Here is a 22,186-nt window from a genome sequence, read left to right as displayed (position 1 = left end):
TTGGCCTACCAATCTGGGTAAAGTTACAAGCATGAAACTTTGCAGGATCAAGGCCCTAATGTGCATCTATAAGTAATAAAAATAAATATAATTAAAAGACTTCCAATCTTTTCATTAGTAAAACTGGGGGTTTAAAAAAAGTAATTTGTTCATTTAAGTTCCTGGAGTGAATTTAGTGTCAGAGAAAGGTTCTGGAGCAAGAGCCCTGGGTAGACAGCGGACTTCAGTCTCTCTAGAACAGATAGAACATGGTCAGTATCAGTTTCCACAGGGTAAATCCTGATTTGGAGACATACTCCGCCCCTCCAGAGGAAAGAGATCAGTTTCCATGGGCCATTCATTCCTTGGTATCTGGGCTAACAAGGGGGCCAATGGATGGCAACATCCATCCACTAGGGATGGACTGAGACTTCTGGTTCATTTCACACAGGCCACCAAAGAGACACTAAGTTGCAATGACTGTGAGATAGATTTGAAATGATGCCACAGGCTATGTCTCCAGAGTAAAAAAAGGTGTGTTTTCACATTATGTTAGCAATTGCAATGTAAAATCCCAGTGAAGACAGAGCACAGGCAGTTCTTACCTCAGCGTAGCTAGCAGAGACCAAACACTATATCCTTCACTGGGGTTTATTTCAACTAGCCACATCAAGGTAGAAACTACCCATGCCTGGTCCCCACCAGAATTTTACACTGTGATAGCTAACGACGTAACAACAGTCCTATTTTTGGCAGTGGAAACAGCCTCAGACACAAAAAGCTTCATACCCTTTTCCCAGTTCCCTGAGCCATCCAGTCCCCCACCAAAACTGTAACATTTTAATTAGTGTTTGTCTATACCTGGAGTTATTTTGGAATAGCTCTTGGGCTGCATATTCATACCCTATCATAATCCACATCAGCTTGAAAGTGTAGACAAATCTCAAGTGTTTCTTAACTAAAACCACTGCATTCTGAAGAGCTGACGATAGCAGATGTGGTTAGCAGTGATAATTTGTACAGTTTATGTAAAAGGGAAATAAGAAATATACCAGAATGATTAAAAGCAAGGCTCTGTAACGTTACCTTCAGTTTCCGCCGGGCATTAAACTCTTGCATTTTCTTTTGTGTGCTATCCATATGAGCAAATTTAGCTGCTTTGCCCGTGACCCAGGGGTGTTCCAGCGCTTGATGTACTGTTAGCCTCTTCTGTGGGTCCAAGACTATTAGTTTTTGAACCTGCAGCCAGATTTCAAACAAGTAAGTTTAAATATGTTTGTTCAAAGGGAATTGGAAATTTATCATTAATGTCATCTGCAGTCCAGCAATGGGGAATGCAAGTATAAGGGGATGCATCTTCATGCTGTAGGGCACAGAATGATCACCAGCATGAGTTAAGCAGAATGTATCCCATTGTAGAGTATAGCAAAAGTAAGCATATCAGAGGGATGGTTTTCCTATAAAGTACTGAGCACAGTCAGAGGCCCCAGTTCATAAATCACATGCTCCGTGCTTTCCTGAATTGGGGCCAGACACAGGAAAGAAAATTCAGATGGACCATTGGTCTGTTCTGGTTTGGCAAATCCTGTGTTCCTGCATTTTTTACAGATGGATTGATCATAAAGCATTTTAATATTATCAGTTGACAGTGGATGATAATCATTGATAATGCTGATCTGCATGGTTTTAATTTATATTTTGTTGCTGGAAAGAGAGAGATTTTTAACTTTACATTGATTCCTGTCATCTTTTGCTGTCATTTGATCAGGCTCATCCATTTTTGTCTTTTCTTTTGGCTATCCATTGTACTTTGTGAGATTGGAAAGACTGCTAAATGGAGTCACATATATTTTTCAAGACATTAGTACTTCACTATTGCACTTCACTCTGCAAATCTGGTTTGTATGATTATTACTGAATAACAGCTATAACAAAACAGAGAGCTTTTCACCCAGAGATCTCAAATGTTTAACGAAGCATTACCCCCTCATTTTGGAGATGGGGCAAGGAGAGATGCGTGCAAGGTTTCACAACAAGGGCCTAGCAGAGCCATGGCTGGGACTGGCTGAGGGTTAAGAGACTTTTGTCCCAGAATCAGGCTACACAGAACTAAATCCAATGAGTTCAATATCTCGTAGGGAACCTTGGCATGTATAGCAGGGAGGGCAAAGCACAGCTGTAGTGTTTTTTTATTAAGGTCAGTAATAAAGCCAGAAAAGCTCCAAACCACAGAAAAGAGCTAGGAATAACACAGTGTTGGGGAGTATCTGTGGTGTCGTTCTTTGCACATGCTCTTAGACTTGCATACTTGCACCCTTCCTTGAGGACCTGACGGTAAGGGACAAAGGGCCAGCCAGGGCCGGCTTTAAGCCGATTCACCCGATTCCCCAGAATCGGGCCCTGCAGGTCATAAAGCCGGCCCTGGGGCCAGCCCTGTCTCTGGCATGCTGAACGAGTCCAAGGGTCCAGGTCCCTCAATGCCTAACACTGATGGGAGATAACAATAGAGTGGAAGGGTCCAACTCCCCTCCAAGTGGTGGTTTGCCCTATCATAGGGCCTGCGCACTATCCTGAAGGTTCATTTTAATGCTCCTGTCCAAATCTAACTTCCTCACCCTGGTAATACTGGGGTGCACTTATCCTATAGGTTAACGTATCGTATGCATACACAGTAAAGCCATTTAACTCATTATCATACATCTCACTTATTGCTCAAGCAAATTTGTGGTTAAACGTCTGACGACGATGCTATCCTAAAACATCCAAGCCCAGTATCACGTCAGTGTTTGTGCATAGTTAGGTTCCAACTCTTGGTGCTGAGCAAGCTATTCTTAGTTCCCCAAAATCTAAGGGTGACTGTCAGGGCATTTATCTACGAGTCACAGGCCTACTATACTGGATTATATATGGGAATTTGCTTAAGCTAATGTCTTCCAGGATACAGGCCTGTATGTTCCTTGCATTACAGCTGAATATAATATAGGTTAAACTAGCCCTATGGACTATAGTATGGAAATGTCACACACACAAAATAAAATAAAATAAAATAAAATAAAATAAAATAAAAAAATAAAAATCACATTCTGGAGCGAAAAGTTTCTGGCGTAGACCTGGCCTTACAAAGTTCTTCCCTGACAAGAAGCCAAGCTATCCCCTCATGTTACCTACAATACCGAGGTCACCATTTCTTCCACAGCATGACATCTACATCTTTGGCCTTGGGTAACTTACCAAGTCCTTGGCATTGAGGGAGACTTCATCCCACCAAGGGGAAACAAACTCATAGTCACAGTTCAGTATCCTGCTGTACATGTACTGGTCCCCTCTTGGATCAAAAAATGGTTCAAACCCACAAAGCCTGAAAACACAGCGGGATAAATTAAGAAAAGGGAAAATTTCTGCCAGTAAGAGTTGTGGAGCAGTCAAGAAAAATGGTGGAAGCCTAGATCCACAAAGGAATTCCACTGAATTCCGTGGAAATTAGGAAACCAAAATCCTTTGTGAATCTGGGCTGGAAGCTCTATTACCTGGGACATTGACAACGATAGTGGACAAAACACTAGAGCACATCCGGTAGGGAAGAATCTTGCATTTGCCATGACGGATGGACTGGATTATTTTACAGGGCTTTTCCTCCATCTGTAATTTCTATGAGTCATGCTACACTTTCGCATATGGCACAACGAAAGGAACCTATAAGAACAATCATGAGAGCTTCTGCCTCTTACTGAGCATCTGTTAGTTTTGCAAGCATGTAGAAATTCACGGCCAGTAATACTGTGCACATTCCAAATAGGGAAAGAGAGACCATCTGCGACTTGCTCACAATATTTCAGTGATCATTTTGGAAAGAGGAGGATAAAATTTTGCAGCTCAGGGTTATACCAGGGCAAATTAGGACAATTCTACTCCAGTCAGTGGAACTACTCTGGATTTACACCGTGGCAACAAATCTGAACTTGTCCAAGGAACATTTTAAACCTAAAAAATGGTCTCAATTCTCAGTTGTCCTGTACCTTATGCTGTTATCTACATTAGGGTGTAGTGAGTGTAAAGTGGATGTAAAACATTACATTCCAAGCGCCTTCCAGTCATACAGTAAGTGATCTGACCAAGATCTTGTCTACATGGGGGAAATTGACCAACATAGCTATTCAAAATTCTTTTTTAAGTGGAGTAACTTTTTTTCTGGAACAGAGTTTCCACATGGGTAGAAACTGCGGTATAGTTATTCCAAATAGTTATGATGATCAGCTTCCACATTGTCATGTGTGATTTGTTTTCTCTCTCATCCACTTACTTTGGAGTAACAGAATCCAGCCCACTGATGTCAGTGAGACTAGTAGCAAAGTAAAGTTCTACTCATTGTGAATAAGTGTGGTAGCATATAACTGTCTAGGGTTCAGAGTTTTAAAAACACTCGTATACTCGTAGAAAAAACGAATAAGCGAGAAATCCCCCAGGGGGCATTAATAAGAAGTTAACTAACTAACTAAAGTTATTAAAAAGAAAGAAAGAAAGAAAGAAAGAAAGAAACAGTACTCAGCTAATAGCAGATGATAGCAGTAAGGACTGTTCAAATCTTCATCCATCCAGTGATGGAAGCTCATTTATCAGCTGACAATTACTATCTGTGCTATGTAGTTCAGCCAGTCAGAAGATATCTGCTTTCTCTAGCCACGTTTACAACATGCCTGCAGGGCCCCATCAGTTCAAAGTTGGCCAGTAATTGACATTTTTTAAAAGAAGGGCTCCAATAAGGGAATCTATGTTACTGGGTGTAGCCATCGCTCAGAAAATAAAGAGGTCAGAGTTACTTGCAGCAGAACGAGGCTTGAGAAAGAAATTGGGTGATTGAAGGCTTTTAGAAAATCAGACATTCGTGATCAAAGACCTTGGTAACAAATCATGATATACCGTAAAACAGACAGCCATCTCTCAATAAGCCGTATACATTTCTCTCTCACTCTTCTTAGTATGACTTATTTTTAGGACCTGAAAACAAAGGGCCAGATTGTGAGCCCATTTCTCAAACCGGTGAGAATGCTCTCACGAGTTAAGTCAAAGGTCCAGATGTTCAAAAGTATTTAGGTGTCTAATTCCCAATGGAAGGGAAGTATCTAAGTACCTTTGAAGATCCTGGCCAATGAGAGAACTTGTTAGAGTTAATGGCTCACTGCTGTGACTAAGGGGTTAAAATCGAGTCCAACGAGCATAAAGATTGTTCACTCCTCCTCACTTGGTAGGTGCTAAGGGCTTAGATTGCCAACCCTGAGTCCATTTCTCTCTAATGGGAGTCCTCATGGAAGTCCTCATTCTTGTAAGGGATGCATGGACTAGACGTGTAATTAACATGAGCTGCGTGGTAGGCTCTGGAGCAGATTGGTGAAAACACTAGACGTGTTTGCAGATGGAGTTAAGATGAGTCAGTGCTTCTCTGCTTAGGGACAGTGGTTGGAAAAAGCAGCAAAGATGTGGGGGCGTGGGCTGCTGTCAGAGATTTTCAGCATTACTCACAGTATATACGTTATGACACCCACAGACCACATATCCACTTCGGGTCCATATGGACAGCCATGGAGAATTTCAGGTGCTGAAAGCATAATTCACAGTTAAAATATGCCAGCAGGAGGCATCTGTCAATAACCTGAGGATCAAATTCTGCTATCTAGATTATTTATATGGCTCCCATCACCACAGCACCTGAGTGCTTCACAGTTCCCCAGGTGGGGCAGGGCAATGCTATTATCTCCATTTTACAGATAGGGAACTGAGGCACAAAGAGGCTAAGTGACTTGCACAGGGCCACATAGTGGAAGTCAGTGGCAGAGAAGGGAATTACACCCACGTTTCCCCAGTCCCAGGCCAGAGCCCTAACCACTGCACTTCCCTCCCTTCTCAGATGCATTGGTGTAAATCCAGAGCAAGGCCACAGAGCGCTAGGGTTACTCCAGAGACAAACAGCCGTGTGTTAATGTCTCTCCCAGAAATGGGTCCCTCTGCTGCACTTAATAGGTGTTTTATCAGCTGCTAAATATTGCAGATGAAAATTCCAAAACCATGTCATGTTTACATTGTGCCTTTACCAGCTCAAAAGAGTGACTGTGTACTGAAATCTCACTTCTTGAGCTAACTTCCTGTTTCAAGCCACTTCCGTTAAAGGGACCACAGCAAGTAATTTAGGCCCAAAACTCAGGTTTTAAGGATCTTTTATAACCCTAATATGAAGAGAATTGGTTTCAAGGAATTTAAAAATAAATGTCAATGAAAAACATGATTTGCTGCTGGGATTTAAACAGTCCCTTGCAGAGGTTAGAACACAGATAAGACAGTATATTTCTAGACAATGTACAGGAAGAACCAAAAATGAAGCATATTAAAAACTGGTTATACAGAAAAGCAGAATCATCTAGATCTTGTGGACCAAGATTAGGGTGACCAGACAGCAAGTGTGAAGAATCGGGACAGGAGCATTTATAAGAAAAAGTCCCAAAAATGGGAACTGTCCCTATAAAATCAGGACATCTGGTCACCTTAAACAAGATCAGTAAGAAGCAAGGAGGAAATAAGTGGCTTGAAAAACAATATTTTAAATAAAGCCTAAAAATAAATTTACACTTCTGCAGAACATTGTCAGCTGAAGATTTCAAGGCAGTTAACAACCATATTAGAGATATGGGAATCTGAGGCACAGAAAGATGAAGTGAATTGAACAAGTCTGTGACAGCTTAGGGAAGAGACTCCAGATCTACTGAATCCCAGCCCTGTGCTTTACGCACAAGAGAACCCACCATGAAAATGAGACTGTAAAATATTTTCCCGGTCCTTCGAGTTCAAGATAGTAGTAGTGGCACATGTAAGAATTTAGTCTGAGATTATCAAAGCTGACGTTCCCATTAATTTTAGTGGCAAATGGGCATCCCAATCTTTTGGGCAGCTTTGAAAATCTGAGACTAAATATAAATAAATTATATAGATTTTTAAAATAATAGTATCTCTGTCAGATGCAGTCTACAGCTTACCTTTCACAAGTGCCTGGTGACTTTGAGTGCCCAGTTTGAGACACCTTAAAAGGGCCTGCTCTACAGAAGTTGGGTGCTAGGCACTTTCTGAAAATCAGACTCTTAAGGCATCTCAAGCTGGGCATCCAAGAAGGGAGGCAACACAGATCACTAGCTGCTTGTGAAAATTTGGCCTGAGAGCCTTTGCAGACCCAGGGTGGGATTTTCAAAAGAGCCAGAAGGAATTAGGTGCCTAATTTCCATTTGACAGCAATGAGACTTGTGCTCCTAAACCCCTGAAGTGCTTCTCCTGGGTGATAGGACCGTTCTCTTTAACACGACTGAATGGCAATTCTTAGGACATGTCTTCACTGCACAGTTAACCTGGGTGATCAGCATCTGGGTTTGAGGAGTTGGGCTAGTCTACCCCAGGTACGAGTGTCCCCAAAACACAGCCCCAGCCACATTACTCCATCCTCACTGTCCCTGATCTCACCGGTGTGTGACTGGAGGCCAGGCACCAGCGCTCCAAGCGTGTGCCTAGGGCGGCAAGACGCAGGGGGTGCTCTGCCAGTCGCCGCGAGGGTGGCAGACAGGCTCCCTTCGACGGCTTGCCTGCTGAGGGTCCGCTGGTCCCGTGGCTTCAGTGGACCTCCCACAGGCATGCCTGCAGGGCTGGCTTTAGGCTTATTCCACCAAGTCCCCCGAATCGGGCCCCGCGCCTAAGAGGGCCCTGCACCCAGTGAGAATCGCATCCCTGGCTAGAGGCGCCTTCCCTGGCAGCACTTTGGGTCTTCAGCGGCACTTAAGCGGCGGGTCCTTTACTCTCTCAGGGTCTTCGATGGCACTTCAGCGGCGGGTGCTTCGCTTACTCTGGGTCTTCGGCGACACTTCGGCAGGGAGTCCTTCAGTGCCACTGAAGCATTGGAGCGAGTGAAGGACCCACTGCCGAAATGCCGCCAAAGACTCAGAACACCGCCCGGTGAATACAGGCCCCACGTCTTTTTTACATGTGTTTCTTTCATTAAGTCATCCCTGCCAGGGCCCCATCGAAACTGTTTGAACTGGGCCCCGCACTTCCTACCAATAGGAACCCTAACTGAAGCTTCAATGTCCTACCCATAGGAATTCTAAACCAAGGGCGGGGCACCCTACCATAGGAATCCTGACCCTAGCTCCAAGTGCCCTACGCATAGGAACCCTAGCCCTAGATCCAAGTGCCCCGCCCTTCGGAACCCTAACCCTAGGGTGGGAAGCCTTACTCATAGCAACCCTAACCCTAGCTCCAAGTGCCCTACCCATAGCAACCCTAACCCTAGCTCCAAGGGCCCTACGCATAGCAACCCTAACCCTAGGGTGGGGAGCCTTACTCATAGCAACCCTAACCCTAGCTCCAAGTGCCCTACCCATAGCAACCCTAACCCTAGCTCCAAGGGCCCTACGCATAGCAACCCTAACCCTAGGGTGGGGAGCCTTACTCATAGCAACCCTAACCCTAGCTCCAAGTGCCCTACCCATAGCAACCCTAACCCTAGCTCCAAGGGCCCTACGCATAGCAACCCTATCCCTAGGGTGGGGAGCCTTACTCATAGCAACCCTAACCCTAGCTCCAAGTGCCCTACCCATAGCAACCCTAACCCTAGCTCCAAGGGCCCTACGCATAGCAACCCTATCCCTAGGGTGGGGAGCCTTACTCATAGCAACCCTAACCCTAGCTCCAAGTGCCCTACCCATAGCAACCCTAACCCTAGCTCCAAGGGCCCTACGCATAGCAACCCTATCCCTAGGGTGGGGAGCCTTACTCATAGCAACCCTAACCCTAGCTCCAAGTGCCCTACCCATAGTAACCCTAACCCTAGGGTGGGAAGCCCTACCCATAGGAAACATAAACCTAGCTCCAAGTTCCCTACACTTAGGTACCCTATCCCTAGGGTGGGATGCCCTACCCATAAAGACCATAACCCTAGCTGCAAGTGCCCTACCCTTAGGAAACATAACCCTAGCTCCAAGTGCCCTACCCGTAGGAACCCTAACCCTAGGGTGGGGCACCCTACCCATAGGAACCATAAGCCTAGCTCAAAGTGCCCTACCCTTAGGAACTTTAACCTTAGGGCAGGAAGCCCTTCCCATAGGAACCCCAACCTGAGCTCCAAGTGTCCTACCCTTAGGAACCCTAACTCTCGGGCGGGAGGCCCTACTATAGGAACCCTAACCCCAGCTCCACGTGGTGTACCCTTAGGATCCCTAACCCTAGGGCAGGAAGCCCTACCCATGGGAACCCTAACCCTAGCTCCAAGTGTCTTAACTATAGGAATCCTTACCCTAGCTCCAAGTGGTGTACCCTTAGGAACTCTAACCCTAGGGCGGGAAGCTCTACCCATGGGAACCCTAATCCTAGCTCCAAGTGCCCTACCCATAGGAACCCTAACCCTAGCTCCAAATGCCCTACCTTGGTGTCTGCCACAGGACTAGAGGACCCTCCGCAGGCATGCTTGCGGGAGGTCCACCGAAGTCGTGGGACCAGCGGACCCTCTGTGCTTGGGGCGGCAAAATGTCTAGAGCTGCCCCTGCTGGAGACGTAACCCTTGGTTCTTTGATTCTACGATTGTTCTACGATTCTTGCCCAGTCCATTGCGCCAATTGTGAGAGAAGGTGTCTGCCTTCCCCAGGGAGAACTAGGGGAAGGCGCGGGAGACTGCATCCTAACTGCAAAGCGGTTGGGTTCAGGCCTGAATTACAGCAGAGTCCAGGCTGTAATCTCCCCCACTCCTCCCGAGATGAGTAAAATACCCTGGGCTTAAAGCACCTCCAGGTCAGAGGGTTTTCTGTGTGGACAGTAGTGGGGGTTTGGGCAAACCCTCTGTGCAATGAAGCCAAACCCTTAGGGGTTTCTGTCTATCAGAACATGCAAAGATACATTCCCTCTCCGCTCCCACCTCCACAAGGTCCCCACCATGTGATTCCTTCACACCGAGCCACTTACCACAATATCCTGGAGTACCACAAACAGTCTTCATGGTGTCCTGCTCATCCACTATCTTGGACAATCCAAAATCACCTGCAAGGGACCAGATGGGCAAAAAAAGGACTGTTACGCTGACAGGTGCCCAGTGGCTGCCGTCGGGGTCAAGTCTTTGATCCTAAACAATCACAGCCCTTGTTAAAGCCAACTGGGTGTGCCGAGCAGCCTTCTTTCAGTGGAAGGAGCAATTCAGCCCCTTTATGTAGCAAAACAACTGCAGACAATGGAGGCTACCACGGGAGGCACTAAACCGCCCAGCCACCCCTCAGCAGAGTTAACCCAGATGAGCTAACAGGAGTTGCCCTGGTTGCCCAGGCTACCACACTGGTTTTGCAACCTGTGTGTACGAGGGCTCATCCATACTTGAAAGTTGGTTTGGGGAATGTTTATCCGCAGGAAGTGATCCGGAACAATGGTTGCGCAAGCAGCACACCCACTACGCCTTGTTATCCTAGGTTAAGCGACTCCCCTTTGGGATCAGCATGTCCACACAGCGGTGGGCTGTTTTGAAATCAGCACTCAGCAGCCCGGGCAGATATCCCACGCGTCTCAGCTGGGCTTGGTGCATTCTCGGATTTTTCCTCATGGCATGTTGCGGGATAGCTACCAGAAGGCACTGGAATTCTGAGACTTGGGGTCAAAGTGAAGAATTCCCATTAATTTCTCTCATTGCATCCCTGCCTTCATTTGGCTTTAATAAGCGAGGATTTAAATGGGGGAGGACATCCAGTCACACAGGTAAGCAGACTGGTTGACACAGGTAGTCAGCCAAGCAGTGTGGGATCCAGAGGGAGGACTGCCAGGTGTGGATTCAGGACACGGATGGAAAACTCATCCCCAATGTCAGCAAACTCATTTCCCCAGTGAGTTTATTAGCATAGGTTGAAACATCAGATGACTGTAAAGAAATCTTTTGCATGTAGGTACGAGACACTTTCCCCCCCAAAAAAACTCGGGTTAATCCAAAACAACTTTCAAGTTCAGACAATTCCTGAGAGACAGAAAGAGAAGAATGGTGAGCATGACCCTGAGATGGAGATTCTTGGGCACAGAGCTCACTGGAGAGGCAGACTCGGGGATTTCTGAGCAAGGAAACTGCCTTCTGTTAGTTTCTATTGCGATCAGGGAGACAGGTCTAACTGTGCATTTTTTTTGTAAATAAGATTACAGCCAAGAATAGACTCGACTCATAGTGTCGATCTGTTCTGCTCCTGTAAACAACCCAGCAAGGACCTAAATATTGGCTAATCGCTCACGCCTAAGGGGCAACGGTACCATGGCATGCTTCACAGCCAGCATGGGGTTTTCAGCTGATAGGCTTCTTTGGATGTCCTAGCCTCAGTTTAAGGGAGTTTCGAATTCACTGGGATGTGAGTGCCTAATTCCCAGAGGCTCCTTGGAGAACCCCAGACTGAATTATTACTATCCAAGCCATGAAAAGGGGGAAGTAACTTCCACCCTCCCTAGAGTAAAGGAGAAAGCTGGGAAGGAACTGAGTCACAATTCAGGGTGAAATCCCGCCCCATTGAGGCTAATGGGAGTTTCACTATGGATGTCAATGGGATCATTCTACCCTTTTTCTCTCATCTGATCCTGGGACAATGCAGTTCCACACCACCCCCTTACTCAGAGCAGACTGAAGGAGTATAGTCTATTCTAGCCCACTGAAATCAAGAACCAAATTCCTACTCCCTGTCGGACTGGGCCCTTGCCATGGACGGTAGCTGCCTTGGCACCGGAAACCCAAACTCTTGCCCCCCAGACATACCGATTTTGAGAGGAGCATCTGGGGAAAGGTCTGCATACAGGAGATTCTCTGGTTTCAGATCACGGTGGACGACTCCATTTTCATGCAAATACTGGAGAGACAGAGAATGTGAAGCAGAGGAGAAAAAGCCAACTCCGGTTCAGACAAAATGTAGGGATGATATAAAACAGCAGCGTTCAGAGTATTAATTATGTTGAGCCAAACCCTGGAGAGTTCGCTCAGGGCCCAATTCTGATACTGTTATTCACATCAAGTTGCAACTTTCTCTACAAGTGACGTCTCATTCCACTGACATCCATGGCACCAGGAATAAGGTATCGTTCAGTGTCAATAACGGTATCTGGTCCTTGGTTTTTGGCCAGTGTAATTACACTGCTACTGGTATTCACCATTTATAAGCTAATTACTTACAAATCACCATTCATGCTTTATAGCGTGACCGGGAAGCATTGGTGAATGACTGGTAACATCAAACGGCATGAACTCAAGTTGAATGGCGAGCTCAGATTTCCAACTCCCTCAAACGGTTGCCCAGCTCCCTCTAAGCTGGCGTGGTTATCCATTCTGAATGCTCATCAACTTCTGGCACAAATCCTCTATGACTTTGACTCAAAGAAAGGAGGATGGAAAAGACCCGGTGGAAAACCTCAACTCCGATGGCTGGATGACATCAACAGACACTTGTCCCCAGAACACGCCAGACTTGGTTTAGGATAGAATGGAGGCGCATAACCGGTTCAGAAGCCTCTATGCTATATCAAGAGCGTGAGACTTAGCTAACTGTACTGTGATTGCCCCAAGTGATGGACCCTGGTTCTTTATAGACACATGTCAAAAGAGAGTAGCCAGATCTCCAGCTGGCGTAAATTGGTGTAGCTCCACTGAAGTCAATGGAGTTATGCCAGTTTACACCAGTGCGGGATCCGTCCCAATGTGAATTTGCAGTCTGATTCAGACACAGCTCATCAGTTCATATACAAGCGGTCGCAGAGAACGTCTTCATTGAGATCAACCTATGAAGACTTTGCAAAGGAAGAAGATTTGTGTCTTGAAGAATCACAAAATACCCATGTAGATTTCCTTACCACACTGCTTAGTTTGTATTAAACAGGGTATGAGATTCCATAGACAGAACTATCCAAATCACATAGGGCCTTTCTCCCTTACATGGGTCTGGCAGTGTAAAGGGGCCTCGGTGTGGACGAAAATCAGGCCCCGGTCTTTGTTCAGTTCTAGACAGAGTTCTCAGCAGACAAAGACAGCTGAAGATTAGAACTCTCTCACAACAATGGATCATGCTTTGTCTGCACCCAAGCACTCCTAGCCAACAGGAACACACGGGTCACCTGGTGTTAAGCCAGAGAGATAAGTCACCCTGTAGTTGCTGAAGTAGATATTGTGCCTGGCATGTATCTAATAGATATAACTGACTGGACGGACCTGTGGGAGGGTCTTTGAGAACTAGCAGGTGGCTTGCAGGAAAGGAGATGTATACGAGTGGGAAAAGGACCCAAAGGGGGCAAGGAGAAGAGAGGATATGGAGGAATGAGAGGGGCCTAAGATGAGAACAGAGGAGGCAGAACGCAAACCACACTATCTACGAGTAGGTGGTAGGGCCCAGTAGCTGGGAACCTGCCCCGAATACCAAGAGACCTGACTTCCACCCCCTGCTCTTCCATCGACCTAGCATGTGACTATGGGCAAGTTGTTTCCCTTCCTTCCCCTTGGTCTCTCTTCCTGTTTGGAATGTAAGCTCTGCCCCTCGCTATGGGCAGCACCTAGCACACAGCCAAGCACCGGATGCTTCTATAGTATGAACGGCACCTTGGCTGTGTCCAGAACTACACGGATGGGGAGAGAAAAATGTTCCCTTCAGCCCATATTGATCAGCGGTTGTATTATATTGTACTGATCAGCTATAGGAATCTAACACTCCTCCACCAAGCACAGCTAGCTTACAGAAACCACCGCCCCCCTTAACCCTGACCTGCTAATCAGCTCTCTGTATTAAAGGGCAGGGATGAGCACATCTGGGAGCTGCAGCATGTTGCCCTTCTTTGCTGTGTGATGCAGAGCGCCTAGAGATCCCCAAATCCCAATTATTTCCTTAAAACCCCCTTTGCTGGACACCTTACTCCTGGGTACATTGTTGCTCTCTCCCTGCCTACGTGGATGGAGGTGCAATTTCCACACAGGAGATTTTCTGTTACAAGCTTCCATTTCTAAACCCTCTGTTGCCATAGAGACTCTCTTCAGCTAACCTTTCCTGTAGAGGAACAGTGACCTTCCTGATACAAATCCGAGGTATTTTCTCTCTGTCTCTTTGATCCTCTCCAGAGCACAGATCTGAAGAGGCAGCTCCTCCGAACAATGCATCGCGGGTTCCTTTGTGAGTTGCGGGGATTTTTCAGTTGCACAAAAACACAGTTTGGTAGATTTTGTGGCTGTTGTAAACTTGTTTGTGAAGACTGACAGCGCTTGCTAGAAACACGCTCGGTGATGACAGGCTTCCCCCAAAGCCTAACTCCCTACTCATCGATCTAATAACCAGCCCCCGGGGCAGTCTGAGCATATCTAGGGCCACCCCACCCTCCCAAATCCATTTTGATGGGTTCCCCCTTTGCCCCAGTGGTCAGCACAGAAACAGTCCCATGAAAGAGACCCTGTAACGATGGCACCTTGGCCCTGTGCATATTTGTTTTAGTCCTGGATCCGAGCCATCCAATTCAGTAGCTGCCTCTAGCAGTGTCCAGTCGCTGCAGGTGAGCTTGAGCCTATAATGCCTCTAGTTCACTATGCAATAATTCACATGGAGGAGGGACTGGGGTAGAAGATCCCATATCCAGTGGCGGACGGTGGAAGTGCGAGCTCTGATCTCGCTTGCCTTGTGCATCAACAGCCCAGCGGCCAGCTAAATTCCGATTCCGGAACATTTATCATTGACGATGGCAGGAGACAATGCCTGAGGCCAAGGGCATGCAGCTTTATTTTTAGAGGCCAGGTTAGGCTCGTAGTGCTGGCAGTCGGAAAGATCTTGCTTTGATATATAAACTTCCCCGCTAGGGAAGGCACGGAGGCAGGATAAGGAAAGGAGCCCCTCTGTTTTATATGCAGGGGTCCTAGCTGGGCTGTGTTCCGAGAATACGGCATTTTCCTCCACTACAATGGGGAGGCATCCAGATTTCTCTTTCCTCCACAAACACAGGGTACAGGCCTCCCTTGTAATTATGCTTGAACCTGCGGCACTGCTGCTGTGCTCTTCATTTCGCAGACTGCTATCCCCGAGACGAGACAGGAAAGGGCCACCAGTTAACAGAACAAAAGCCAAGCTGCAGCTGTTCTCTCGGGTACTCATAGACCAACTCCTTTCTTATGCCATTTGGCAGCAGGTTTATGAGACCAGCGTCTTAAGCAAAATGCCTTAAATATGCATAATATTTCATTTACATTATCTCAGCACCTATAGGGCCCCATTGTGCTGTTCAGACACAGAGTGAGAGACAGTCCCTGCTTGAAAGAGTTTAACCTAAATAGACCAGGCAAAGGGTGGGAGAACTGAAGTATCATCATCTCCAGTCTACAGCTAAAGGAACCAGGGCACAGCTAAGTGACTTGGCCAAGGTCACACAGGGAAACTGTGGCAGAGCGAAGAATTGAATGTAAACTTCTGAGTCCTACCATGACGCTTTAACCACAAAGCCCCCCCATCCTTTCTGAACAGCCCGTGATCCAGTATAAAGCAGGTACCCCTTTGTCATCCTGTCCTCTTTTTAGGGACCCAGGTATAGAGAAAGAGAGAAAGATAAACAGAATCAGAAAAACAAGATATAATATTTTGCGCTTGGATCTCAGAGCCTCATTAATGAAGCCTCACAGAGGTAGGTGAGTTATTAGCCCGTTGGTAAACTGAGGTACAGAGGTGCCCAAAGTCTCAAAGTGCTAGAGACAGGTTTAGAACTCAAAAGTTCTGGTGGCTTCTCTCTTGATCTAGCCAGCAGACCATTGGTTCTTAATCTTTGCCATACCGAGGAACCCTCCTCCCATTAAGCTGGGACCTCCCTCCCACCTAATTCTTGGGGCCAGATGGTCATTAGAACTGGGAGACATTTTTTTGGCTGAAACTTTTTTTTGGCCAAAAAAATGCAAGTTCAGGTCAAGCAAAACCTGGTGTGAATTCATGTCAGATCTCCTGGAATTATTTCAGTTGGGGGGAAAAAATGAAACATTTCCATTCAAAACCACTTTGCGGTGTGAATTTTCCCTCAGTGTTATTTTTTTTAAAGTTTGAAAAAAGAAACAATAATGAAACAAAACACTGTGTTTGACACAATTCCCCTCCTCCCCCCAACTTTTTCAATTACATCAGTTATTTTCCCGGCTCTAATAGTTGCGATCCCTTGACAGCTGTCCCCAGGGTTTGACAGAGGCAGAGAGGCCAAAATACGGTAGAAAGATAAAGAAACAGTGGCAAACTTACAGATACTGCTTCTAGGATCTGCTTGACCACATGAGCTGCATCTCTTTCGCTGTAGAATCCCCTCTCTACAATCCTGTAAGGTGAAGACAGCAAAGAGGTCACAAAGAAGCCTGCATAGCAATGGCACATCCTGACCCCGTGGTGGCTCACAGCCTGCCCTGGAACCAATTCCCACCAAGTTTTAGACCTTTTTGCACTACGAGGCTCTTCTTCTATAAACCATCATCCTTATTTCTGCACTTGGCCAGTTCAGGCCTGGAAACAGGAAGGGAAAAACCAAGGTCTGATTACAGAACCTCGAGAAAGGTTCAGTTCCAGCCCATCGCGTGAACTCACTCCACTTCCCTAATGGAAACTCAAACGAGGCCCAAAGAAAACAGCTTTTCCCCCCTTCCCCAAAAGGTATCCCAGCCCACACCAACTATTCAAAATAGATGTAAGCCCAGCTCTTTACCAGCTATCATTCATCTGATGCTGGCTTTTCCCAGAGGGGAATGTAGGGCATTAGAGAATCAGGTCTTGTGTCCCTCGCTGGCCACTTGCAAACCACCTGGTTTCCTGAATTGAGTGGATCTATGAGCCTGGAGCTGGAAAGCTGGTAATTTAGTCCCTGAGCCACTCAGCTCTCCCTTCCATCCTCCACCTTTTTGGTGGGGTTAGACGTGTCTCCTTTTATTAAGAATTTGCAGGTTAAATGAAGGTCTAGCTGAGTACCTGTCAAAGAGCTCTCCTCCCGTCACTAGTTCAAGTATGAGCACAATCTCAGAGGGTGTTTCGAAGATCTCCTTCAGTTTGATCTGAAAAGAACAGGAACAGTTCACTCACAGCCCTGCTCCCTTGCCAGAAAGGGGCCATTCTTCCAAACCCGTCCATTACAAGCCAGATGCAGTGGCAACTTTCCGCCAGCCCTGTACTCACTGTAAATCAATTTATTCCCAGAACAGGTTAATTTGTTCATGAGATGCATGCCGGGGAGGCTCGTCGTGTTGAGAGGAATAAATAAATGCAGAACAGATTGCGTAGCATCATCGTAACAGGGCTGCCGTCAGCAAATATGCCTAATTTTTTTTTATTTGAACGTGGCATTTTAACTGTTCAAAATAGGTTTGCTCACTTAATCAGGCATTTTAAAAAGCAAACAAACAACTCTGCAAATTAGAGAAGGGAAACAGACCCGCACGCCCTGCATTTATTCTCTCCAGATCCTGAAACTCATTATTGTAAGTGGAATGTGCTGTATCCCTATGAAAGCTTTTTAAATTAGCAGCCCCTCCATCCCTGCCAGGAGGACTAAGCAACCTCTGCTACACACATTCCTGTGGCTTTGCAAAGCCTATTGTCCTTGTCTCTTTCACTCAACCGCTGGTTCTGCTAATGGGAGAGTTTAACCCCTAAGGGTGAAATCCTGGCCCATTGAAGTTAATGGGAGCTTTGCCACTGAATTCAGCAGGGCCAGGATTTCAGCCTGAAGCTCTTGGGCCTGATTCACATGCCTGGTCTATGCTTCCAATGTCTGTTGACATAGTCATGGTGCTCAGAAGTGTGAAAAATCCACACCCCTCGGCTCTGGAGCCGTGCAGATCTAGCCCCCGGGTAGATGCAGCTAGGTGGATGGAAGAACATTTCCATTGCCCTAGTTACCGTCACTCAGGAAAGTGGAGTTACTACAGTAACAGGAAACCCCCTCACGCTGCTGTAGGCGATGCCTGCACTACGGTGGGCTATACCACGATAGCCTCTGTAGGGTGGATTGGCTTCAGTTACTCCACTCCTGCACTTGGATCAAAGAGAGCAGGAAATGCAAACTCCCAGTTCAGAGGCTTGCCTGCTGTCAGTTACAGCAGCCTTGAGGCTACTCTAACTTATGCTCTGGTTCCCACCATGGGAAGCAAACGTAGCTATGGAGCATTGCATTCTGGTCACATCCCTGATTCACTGCCTGGGTCAGAGAATGGGAAAAAGGTTAGAGTAGCTCCCTGATGCCAGGTCTGCTGTGGCTTGGCATGGCCCCTGCACCGGGGATTATTCCGGGGACTGTTTCCATCCACTCTAAGGCTGCTTACTGATGCCATAGCCATGTAAAGAGACCTTAGCGTTACTGAGAATAAGGGTGCTTGCATTTACAGTCCTGCTAAACCCAAGTGTCTAGGATTGAAAAAATAACGAGATCCTCTTAAAAAAATCACAAGATTTTTATATAATTTTTTGTTCTTTTATTTGCCTTCTGAGCTTTGAGCCTTTTGATGTCACATTTTCAAGTTTTCCTATGCAACTGTGAGCACTAGAAATTGGCTTTAAAAAATAAAAAGAATGTAAGCCAAGGGTTTTACATAATCCCATGACTCCAGGAGTTGAGGCTTTAAGGGATAAATACCAAATATCACGAGACCCGTATTAAAATTGCCAGAATTGGCCACGGTGCATTTATGCTGGAATCACCAACTGCAGCTGAGGTATCTGCCCTTTCCCAGAACAAACTGGACCATTATTCCAGTATGTTATTTGCAGCATCCTTAGATCATGAAAGGACAAAAAGGACGGGAAGAGAAAATTAAATGAATGTGTGCAGGAGATACATGATTGGGTCCCATGTGCCTATGCACAGCAAACTTCTTTTGCTACAGCCTGATGTCTTAGGAACCTCTCGTGTTTAGGTATCGATTAAATACATCATTTTTCAGGAATAAGAGACCAGCTCTGTTACTTTTGAAAATGTGACATTGGGCACCTCAGCCAGTTAGGTAGCTTTGAAAAGGTCACCTGTGACGCATGGGCTGTTTTGTCACGAGGAAAGCAGAAAAGAAATAAAATTTAAAAAAAAAATGAGACCACTCACATTGGCCCTTTGTGGCAATGCAGCAAATGTGGAATTAACAGGGCTCATAAAAATGCATCACGTGCATTTTTTTTAATGGAAAAAAGAAAATTTCACAGTGCTTAAGACTTTTGTGACACTGTGAATTTCATGGGGCTTTAATCATTACCTACGCATGAGACATTGTGGCAGCTTACTGTATTATTATACTACACAGAAGTGCTATAATTTTCCTATTAACTTCAAAAGTTTACAATCCTATTATCGTCTGCTCTTGAGGTGGGTATGGAATGACAGCAAGAAGCATACAGATGTCACCAGTGTAAATATTGAAATGAAGCGTCATTTAAAAAAAATATCATTTGAACTAGGGAGTGAGCAGATCCTTAGCAGAACCATTTTGATTTAAATACTAAAGCTGTCCAATTGGTTATGTCAATGTAGCTGGCCTGTAGCTGTGCCTAGTTCTGGGGTGGGCGAATTAAGTTTTCTACCCCCTTTATAACACGCCAGAGGCAATCTCTCCTTTGCCTTTCCCCCAGACTCTACACAAACAAGACTTCAGAGACCATGTGGTGCATCTACAGCAAATGGGGGACAGATCCTCACCTGGTATAAGCTGATGTTCCTCCACTGGGCTGATTTATACCAGCTGAGAAACTGGTCTTGGTCGCTATCACATCTTTTAAAAAGACGCAGGGTAACATGTTCAAAAGCGGCTTGATCTTGTTCCATTGAAGTCAATGGGAGTTTCACCATTGATTTTTATGGGAGCAGGATCGAAACCTAAGTGATTTAGGAGCTGAAGTGTCACTGTGGGACATAGGCCTGGTTTATACTTAACATTTAGATGGACATAGTTATGGTCACCAGGAGTGTGACAAATTCACATCCCTGAGTACGGCAGCTGTGCCGACATAATCCCTGATGTGCACTTCACTAAATCAATGGAAGAATGCTCAAGGAGGTGGAGGTGGTGGAGTTCCTACAGCGAGGAAAACCTGTAGGCTATGTCTATATTACAGGGTTGTACTGGGATAGCTAAGGTGCCACAGACAGCCTTAGGTGCTCTTGAAAACCCCCCCTCTTAACAAAATACAGGTTGCCAGTCATTCACACGCATCAAAAGAGGAGAACTGAATGCTGAAATCAGTCTAGTAAGCAGGTGGAAAAGAATCAGACCCTCAAAGCTTACCAGGGACGTTAACAGTTATGTCCCTTTGGGGACTTACCCTTTTGGCCCCAATTCAGGATCTCTCTTGAGCACACGCTTAAGTATGTGCTTATTTGAGACAGAATTTAAGAATACGGAATAATAGATTCTAAGGTCAGAAGGGAGCACCGTGATCACCTAGTCTGACCTCCTGCGTAACACAAGCCGTAGCCTTTCCCCCATATAATTCCTGCAGCTGATCGTTTAGCTCAGCCCCTGGCAGGATCAGTAGCTTGAGTGCCTGGGCAGAGCAGACAGAGCTGCATGATGCATGTTCCATGTGGCCTGACAAGAAGATCCCATTAAGGTGGCTGCCTTCTGGGTGTTAAATTGCTCCAGTTCAACTGCTTACCGGCTGTTCCAAAAGGGGATGCTTTCCTGTACCAGGGGTTACTAATAGAGACCATCAAAGAAGAAATATAAATATAGCTGGCTCAGACCAGGCAGCCTGCTCCAGCCCTCTAACAACGGGTGTCCAGACCTTTTCAGTGATGATTTCCTGGCAGGGAGCTAAGAATGTGAAATAGCCTCTTGGGGAAGTACTGCAAGTTCCTTGTTGGGGTTTTTACAGCACTAGGAAATGTCATACAAGGAACTGTGTGTGTGTGTGTGTTGGCGAGGATAGACAAAGGACAAAATCCATCCCTGGAGTGAGTGGAGTTACACAGGGGGTGGGTTTTGCCCCAGCCCCCTGATTTCCAGCAATTCCCTGTCCTGTTGCCTTTCCTTTTGCCTGGAGGGTCTTGAACGATTACAAGCGGGCAAGACTTCCATTCTCATTCTCATCCCCACGAGGAGGGCGGGGATTGCTGAAAGCTCCTTCACCCCGGGGAGGTGGCCAAAAGCAGCATTTCTGGGAAATGGGGGTTACCCTGCAACAATGAAAATAAAATTTAAATTGCCTGGCGTTCTGCAGACCTGTGAAAAAAACTTCCGTTTACAAATGGGCGCTTTTCTTCCAGGGATTACATTACAGCCTGGCACGCACAGGGGACAGGAAGGTAGAAAACAACCATCTGGTCTCTTGGTAATTTCAAATCCGCTGGGGAAGTAAACAGCCAGGAATAAACCTCTGGAGATAGAAAGGCCGGGAAAGGGGTCCAATCCTGCCCAGCGCACAGCCCCCGCAGCTCAATGGGAAGCGCTGGTGCCTAGCCCCAATAGAACTAGCAGCTTGAGTGTCTGGGCAGAGTAGAGGGAGCAGCATGTCGCGTCAGTTACATGGAACCTGACAAGAAGGTCCCATCTAGGCTGACTCCTTCTCTAATTATATCTGTTCCTGAGCATTACAAACGGTTCCAGTTCAACTGTCATTATCCTCTGAGTGCTGCATTATATCCACACCACTCTGTTCATGCCGGCGAGCAGCTGAGAGCTCAGATGTTGGCAAGAGATGGCCTGGCGTTTTTGACTTAATCTTCCTTTGCAGGATTCGTTACAAATAGGCACTTTTCTTTGGCATTCATTTGATCTCTTTGATAGAAATCCCTTACCGAATGGAAACCCTCCAAGGGGGGAGTCTAGTGGCCTGAACATCAGAGCTGGAACACCTGAAAGACCCCTGGAAACTCAGACAGTGGCAAACCCCAACAGGGCTCATTCACATCCTGTCTTTCCCGAGGCAGTGGGTAAAGTGAGTTCCATGCACTTTGAATGAGACCTTTAAAATAAAAATAAACCATAAAGAACAGAGTGGCCTGCCCTATAGTGGGGCTGGGATCCTGCGGGTCCTGCTGACCTGCTGCCATAATAGCGGGAATGGGATAAAAATTCAACAAACAACATGGGAGCAGGTGGGAATGGGTATTGTGGGGTGGGATTAAAAAAAACGTCCCGTGCAGGACTCTCGCCTGCCCCTTTAAGAGCCAGAGGCCTGGGGCCAGCCGTCCTGGTCACTAATCAGAGGCAGCT

At 46.3% G+C, this 22,186-nt stretch overlaps 1 protein-coding gene across 1 annotated transcript in view; it reads right to left on the bottom strand.

Moving 5' to 3' along the window:
- LOC116830148 (calcium/calmodulin-dependent protein kinase type IV-like) overlaps positions 1-22,186 on the bottom strand; it is a 45,642-nt gene that overhangs the window by 3,138 nt on the left and 20,318 nt on the right. Inside the window, exons 4-10 of the mRNA XM_032789465.2 lie at positions 16,962-17,044; positions 16,248-16,320; positions 11,771-11,861; positions 9,964-10,038; positions 5,497-5,572; positions 3,211-3,337; positions 1,066-1,218 (exon numbers count right to left, since the gene is read on the bottom strand). Coding sequence (XP_032645356.1) covers positions 1,066-1,218; positions 3,211-3,337; positions 5,497-5,572; positions 9,964-10,038; positions 11,771-11,861; positions 16,248-16,320; positions 16,962-17,044 — 678 coding nt within the window. The remainder of the gene's footprint in view (positions 1-1,065; positions 1,219-3,210; positions 3,338-5,496; positions 5,573-9,963; positions 10,039-11,770; positions 11,862-16,247; positions 16,321-16,961; positions 17,045-22,186) is intronic.

Source organism: Chelonoidis abingdonii, chromosome 11 (genome assembly GCF_003597395.2).
Source record: "Chelonoidis abingdonii isolate Lonesome George chromosome 11, CheloAbing_2.0, whole genome shotgun sequence".
Classification (NCBI taxonomy): Eukaryota; Metazoa; Chordata; order Testudines; family Testudinidae; genus Chelonoidis; species Chelonoidis abingdonii.
This window is presented reverse-complemented; position numbering and strand designations above follow the sequence as displayed.